This window comes from Mesoplodon bidens (genome assembly GCF_964165515.1).
Source record: "Mesoplodon bidens genome assembly, chromosome: 2".
Classification (NCBI taxonomy): Eukaryota; Metazoa; Chordata; class Mammalia; order Artiodactyla; family Ziphiidae; genus Mesoplodon; species Mesoplodon bidens.
The window spans coordinates 53359027-53366315 of NC_138177.1; the positions used below are offsets into that span (position 1 = coordinate 53359027).

General features: G+C 50.0%; 1 protein-coding gene across 1 annotated transcript in view; it reads right to left on the bottom strand.

Moving 5' to 3' along the window:
* The window catches only part of LAMB3 (laminin subunit beta 3), a 41974-nt gene extending 35415 nt beyond the window's left edge, over positions 1-6559 (bottom strand). The window contains exons 1-3 of the mRNA XM_081223806.1: positions 6477-6559; positions 4477-4541; positions 3509-3663 (exon numbers count right to left, since the gene is read on the bottom strand). Coding sequence (XP_081079932.1) covers positions 3509-3663; positions 4477-4504 — 183 coding nt within the window. The 5' untranslated portion in view covers positions 4505-4541; positions 6477-6559. The remainder of the gene's footprint in view (positions 1-3508; positions 3664-4476; positions 4542-6476) is intronic.
* Between the last annotated feature and the right edge of the window lie 730 nt (positions 6560-7289).

A 7289-nucleotide genomic window follows, 5' to 3' on the forward strand; every position in this document is an offset into this window, starting at 1 on the left:
GAGCTGGAAGAGAGGGAACCAGGGGACAGGGTGGGACTGCAGCCTCGGGCCATTTTGATAAAGACCAGCCTGGGTTCAAGCCTGGACAGTTAATGGGTAGTCAAGGCAGGTAGGCCCAGAAGGGCAAAGCTGGGTTGGGGTGGGCGCATAAGGCAAAGCTGGCCGAGTCGTATGTCCATCGTAAAGGCTGCAATATGGACCCAAAACCCATAGAAGCCGGCCCTCAAGGCCAATAAGATTGATCCAGTGAGACAAAATTAGGCAGAAGAGGTGACATGCTAACAGGCTAAGATTGACCCACGAGAAAGGAGCCACACTGAGATCAGGAGCTGGGAGAGACAATTTTGGAACAGGAAGGAGTCCCCACTGTTCCTGAGTTTCTTCAGGGTTGGCAGGGGGCAGCGAGCAATGCTAAAATGTCCAAGAGTCATAAATCTCTAATGCACTTACATGCCATACCAGTACGCGGGCAGGCAGCAGGTGCTGGGTGACTTTTACTGGGATCAGGGCTCACCATGTCACCCCTGCTTGAAAATAGAACAGAGGCAGTAACCAGAGGCTATGACTTAAGGAAGGTATGTATATGGAGGTGGGAGCTGGTAGAGGGGGATGCAGGGGGATTGAAGGGACAGGCCCTAGGAATGCAGCTCTGCACCACGCCACCTTCCCTTCCAGCTGGGGCTGGCCACTGCACCCCCATCTCTAACTACTCAGAAAACTCAATACCTATGTGTTTCCATCAGAAGTGTGGGGGTCCCAGCACACACCCAAATTTTCCCAATAGCTCACGGGGATAATAAGAGCCACCTCATGGGGTATTGTGAAAATTAATTGAGATAACTTATATAAAACTCTTAGTAGAGTGCCTGAGACATGTCATATGTGCTTAATAAGTTATAGTTACTATAATATCATTTAATAATAAAATAAACTTCAAAACTGAAATTGGAACTCATCAGAGTTAAATCCGGATTCCTAATTTTCGTCACACAGCTGCCCCTGCACCAAGTGAGGGTTCAGGGTACACCTGTACAGAAGGGTATCTGTGCCTTTAGTGTGTGTCTTCACTGCTGACAACCAGTGGCCTCTAGGTGGTTAGGTAGGGAAGGGAGAAGGAAAGAGAAATCAGAAAAGGCAGAGGAGACAGGTGGGGGAGAGAAGTTGGTTCTCAGCAGGCAGCTCATTCCCAAAGAAAATTGGAGCAAAGAGCGACCCTAAAGACCATTTCTCTGACACTCATTCATGGAAGAGGAAAGCAAGACTTAGAGAGGGGTAATATTTTGCCCAAGATCGCACCACAAGTTAGTGGCAGACCTGGGGCTACACACTGCACTCAAGATGCCCTATCCTCCACTCTTCCAAGAGGTTACATGGATTTATTCCCCCTTATAGAAAAAGGAGAAAAAGAACCAATGCTTCTCAGCTTTCACAGCACTAAAATAGCTGAGATTTATCCATCCCCATGGTTTCAAAAGTCTAGATTTCTCTTTTGCAAGCACCCAGTTTTTCTCTCAAGGGGCTGCTTAAGAGCAAGGGAAGCAGTTGTCTCCCTGGGGCATTTGAGAGAGGCAGAGGGCAGGTCAGGATGAAGCCAAAAGCCCAGCCTAGAGGGAAAGAGGCTGTCCAGACAGGGCTGTGGCTGAGGAACATCCCAACACAGGGGCCTATGATCTCTCCTTGCTTCCCATCCCAGAAGACGGATCAGCCCAAGGAAGGGAATCAGCAGAGGACTCCCTGAAAATTTTAGACACGGCTCAGTGGCACAAGATTGGAGGATGTGTAGGAAGGCAGCAACTAAAGCCATTCTGTGCCCTGGAAGGCTCAATACTGCCAGGTCCCCTGATGCTTGTGGAGTAATCTGGGCTCACAGGGAGGACTTGCCTGATGCTGGCCATCTTACCCAACACTGTCAAATGGGCTTTCCCACATCCAAGTGGGTGAGATGCAGAAACCACAGCCATCTCTGCTCAGCACCTCCAAAGCCACTATACAGTACCACCTATGATTAAAAAGTGGCCAAAAGAACACTGGGGACTGGAAGGGCAGGGAGGCCAGAGATGGGATCAGATACCATCTCCATGGTCCTGAGGACAAGGACCACCCAGAAAGAGGAAACCACAGACAACCCAAGCCTCCTTCATGGCCATTAATCTCTCTCACTCCCTTTCTCTCTCTCTCTCTTTTTACCCCAAGAGATGCAGAGGCTCAAGGGAAAACCACTCCCTCACTCTTCCCTTTTTCCAAACCTGTGTTTTGAGGGCATAAAAATGGCCAAATGAGACAGGCAGCTGGGAAACAAGAAAACACTGAGTGATTTCTACCTTGGTAAACACAAGGAGCAAGGAAAGACCCCAACCTTGTTGAAGGGAAAAAAAAAAGAAAACCAAAGTTCCTACCAGAAAGGTCCAGAGGCAAAGTAGAAGAAAAATCTCAACGGCTCTTTGAAACAAATCAGTTGCCTAAATAGGTGATGAGAATTGACGTAGGTCAAAGAGTTCCAGTGCCTGGATTTGCTCAGCTCTTTTCCTTATCAGCTGAGCCACTGAACCTCCTTGCTAACCTCAAGTCACTTCCTTGTTTGTCTCACTGATCTGTGTCCTCTAACGGCAATTTGAATATATCCCCCGGGGGAGGGATAAATTAGGAGGTTGGGATTAACAGATACACACTGCTATATATAAAACAGATAACCAACAAGGACCTACTGTATAACACAAGGAACTATGTTCAATGGCTTATAATAACCTATAATGGAAAAGAATCTAAAAAAGAATACAACTCAATCACTTTGCTATACACCTGAAACTAATACAACATTGTAAGTCAACTATACTTCAAAAAAAAATTTTTAATTAAAAAAAATTCTACAAAAAAAGATGTCTCCCACTTCTCCCGGAGTGGTGAAACATGTGGACCAAACATGCAGAGGCTGAGAGGTAAGTCATACGTGACGACTGCAAAATATAGAAGGATAAACTCCAGCCTATAATCATTTGGTAGCTCCAGCCACACCCTTTCCCCAACACTAGCCAAAGAGATGGCAGCAAGGGAGGGGCCATGGCACAGCTCAGTTCCCCCTTCAGCAAGAACACAAGCCTTGCACACATCCCAGCATCTGTGCTCCACCAGCCTTGACGCTGTCCACCAAAGATGGCACCGTACACCCCACGCACCTAAAGGATCCCCATCTATCTGATTGCTTATTCCCAAGACTTGGAAAACTGTCCTGCCCAGGCCCAGGGGCTGAGAAAAACTCCAGCTTTATCAAGCAAAAGAGAGAAAGGAGCTATTCCGCTAGTTCTGAGTACATTTTCTCTTGCCCAACAAAGGTGAAAATTCCTTAGAGGCAGAGATCTGGTCTTACGCTTTTCTTGCACTCCCCACAGCGCATGGATCTAAGCTGATACCAAGTCCACTCTAAGTATTCAGTGAACAGATGGCAGGCTTCCCCATCCCCGCCCCAGCTCGCCTTCTTCCAGCCCCCGGAGGCCATGGAGGAAGAGCCTACCTCTCCATACTGGACGCAGTAGGTCTCAGGCTTGGCCAGGCCACAGGTAGATGAAGCTCGGAGAAACCGGGTCCTCCCAATGAGCAGGTCCCCAACGGGTGGATAGCAGGCCCCACGGGAGCAGGCTTGCTGGGCACACAGGATGCTGGGCAAGACTGAAATCACAGGGGGTACAGGCAGGGGTGCAGCCTAGAGAGAAGAGGGTCTAGCTGGCCACCCCAGTGTGCCTCAGGGAAGCCGACGTCGATCGGCAAGACTAGACCCTCTTCTCCACCTTCTTCATGCTCCCACCTGCTGGTTGTGGGAATAATCGCAATCCTGATGCTGTTTGCTAAAAAAGCTGATTTTATAGTCTGTAGCCCCCAGTCTAAAAAGAAAGGAGGAGAAACACTGGCAACTAAAAAGCCCGGATGATCCTGAAATGCAGCATCTATATGTGACTTTTTAGAACAGAGCTGCAGACACACGCTCAGCCACCAGGACATGGCCGACAACTCTCCTCACCTGCAGCATGGCCTCTGTCAACAGCCCAGAGTAGCGCTGGCTGCTGGCTGTTTGTGGGACACTGAGAGATACCTGCATTCTGTCTGCTTCTTTATCTGTAAAGGTGACCCTGCCACGCTTTGGGAGTACCCAGCTGCAATTCACTGGACATCAAGAACTCAAGCCATGATGGCTCTGGGACCAGCTTGAGAGTGAGAGGATGGGAAACAAACCATGCAGGGCACTGGGGAAGCCACAAACCACCCTCAGGTAGGAAGAAGACATTTGGGAGCCTCTCAAGATCATCTTCTTCAAAGGCCCCCAGGACAGAGAAACCTCATGGACATCCCGGTAGACAAGTGTCCCAAACCCAAAGACCCCAGGGTGACTGGTGATGCTCACACTTTGGTAGACTGTCCTCCTACCCACGGCTGTCCCCTCCCTGGTATATGACAGCGCCTGGAAGGATGGGAAGGGATACTTACCAAAACACAGGAGAAGGAGCGGCCTCATCTTCAGCCAATGGGATGATCCCCACCCAGGACCTCACCTGGGACAGAACAAAGTAGCCTGGGTGAAACCATGCACACCCTTAGGGTGCACCAGCCCTTTGCTGTTTCTGGACTCATGTTTTCTCAGAAACCTTTACTTAGGGTCTTGACCTAGGGCACTTCTGAGCAGCAGGTGCATCTGTAGCCAAAAACTTGGAAAATGCCAGAGACCTGGCCCCCGTCCCAGCTGGCATGTGACTTCCAGGGTGCCCTGGGATAATGCCACCCCCTCCCTGACTCCAGCTTCCCCCTCTGAAATAGAGGGGAGGAGGATCGACACTGCCCTACCCCACATGGTCAGAAGGACAATGTGGGGAGCAGGAAAGAGCTGGACCCTTTGCAGGAGAAGTCCGGGGCCTTGATGCCTCCCCAAGAAAGAGGAGTGTCCTTTCTCAGGGCCTGGCCCACCTACAGGTGCAATGATGAGTGGGTCAAAGAGGCTGAGGACCTGGAGCTGAGCCCTCTCCTGCTATTGGCATGGTCTTCAGTACTACACAGAACCACCCTGAGAGTGAGGCTGTGATGGCCACATCTCTGGTCTGAGCAGGTAGTGGAATATGATGGAAAGGCAGGCCTAGCAGTCTTTAAAATTGAGTAAGCAGAGGAATGGATAAAGAAGATGTGGCACCTATATACAATGGAATATTACTCAGCCTTAAAAAGGAACAAAATTGGGTCATTTGTAGAGATGTGGATGGACCTAGAGACTGTCATACAGAGTGAAGTAAGTCAGAAAGAGAGAAACAAATATCATATATTAACGCATATATGTGCAATCTGAAAAAACTGGTATAGACGATTTATTTACAAAGCAGAAATAGAGACACAGACGTAGAGAACAAACGTATGGATACCAAGGGGAAAGGGGTGCGGTGGGATGAACTGGGAGATTGGGATTGACATATATACACTATTGAGACTATGTATAAAATAGATAACTAATGAGAACCTACTGTATAGCACAGGGAACTCTACTCAGTGCTCTGTGGTGACCTAAATGGGAAGGAAATCCAAAACATAAGTGATATATGTATACGGATAGCTGATTCACTTTGCTCTACAGTAGAAACTAACACAACATTATAAAGCAACTATACTCTAATAAAAACTTTTAAAAAGAAAATTTAAAAAAAAGAGTGAGTGAGGATTTCATCCGAACTGGAAGCAACCCAAAATGTCTCTAGTGATGGGCTGGGGCTGTACAGGAGACATGGGGGTTGGGAGGCCACAGAGCAAGGATTCTGAAGGAGGCTAGGGGTGGATATTCAAAGGGTCCTAGAGGCAAATGCCCCACCCTGTTCATGCAGCGCCCACCTCTGCCTTGGATCAGATGCTCACTCTGCTCCAATGACGGCCACAAACTCCTCTGGCTGGGATGGAAGGATGGGGGTTTGGAAAGGCAGGGGAAAGGGGGGACCAGGGATACTCCTACATCTTTAAATCTTACATCCTAATGCTTCAAAATCTTTCCTTCCAATCCCCTACCAGAGGAGTCAGGGGCCCAGGGAAGAGACAGGTGGCCTGAGGTGACACAGCCAATTGTGGCCTAAGAGGGAGACCCGTCTTCTGGCTTCCTCCAGCTCTATCTCTGCTCTCCCACCCAGGGGCTGGAACCACACCCACACCCGGAACTAGGCATTCTGGGCAGCCCTTAGAAGAGCTCTAGCCGGGCCAGCCCACCCTCTCCTCGTCTCTTTGTGTTCAGTCCCAACTCTGAACCTGCTTTCTTCTAAGTCACTGAGATGCTTATCAGTTGTGAAAAAGAAATCCAAACAATGGCAGACATTAAACCTAGCCTTCTGATCTTAGCTGGCTCAGCTGAGTTCCCAGGAAGAGGAATGAATCAGGCCCTGCAACCAGGCCCCAGACACCCAGATACACAGCCCTTGTCCCACATCTGGCCCCCACCAGGCAGGTGAAGGCAGATAACATACCTCACTCCTTGCTGCCACGGTTCTTTCTCCAGATCGCCTCTCTGAGAGCGCGCCTTGAATGTGGGAGTCCCCTCTCCTGGCTCCTAGGTTTTAAACAACGGCCTCACCTCTGGAGAGGTCCTGGCTGGGCGTTACCCACTGCAGGGCGGGACTCAGGAATCTGGCAGCTGGCACACCCATCTGTAGTCACTGCACCCTCAACCTCACCCCCACCCCCATCCCAGACAGGACTGGGCAGGTGGGTCGGTCTCAGAGGCCTCACAGCAAGCTCGGCAGAACCCGCCTGCCTGTGGGTGCCTTGTGGGGGGAATGTTAGTGATCTTTGGAGACCAGGATTCCTGGCGGAGGGGTGGGGGTGGGAAGGACACTGGCATCTGTGACAGGCACTGCGCTTGGCACTTTCCCAAGGCCCATAGAGGTCAGCCTCCTCTGGTGTCCTGGACCAACCTGGACAGAAGACCAAGCAGAGAACACAAGGATCAGGGCTTCTATATAAGGTGTTATAGCCCCAGACCGGTCACTGAGCAGGAAGGGAAAAAGACGGGAACATCCAGGACCCTGGAAAGCACCAGACCCCTCCCAAGGGAAAACAAAAAAATGGAAAATCCCTGCTTCTTGGAGGATTAAAACGCTATGGTTCATCAGGAAGGGGTCAAAGCCCAACTCACCCAAGAAAAGCTTAAGAGGAATAAACAGGAATGAACTCTAAATGTCTCCCTTCAGGCTCCCTCACAACCTTGGCAGGGAGCCCAAGGACAGGTAACTACTTGTGAGTCATGGCTCCCAGCTCGGGAAGGGCTGCTCTCCTAGCCC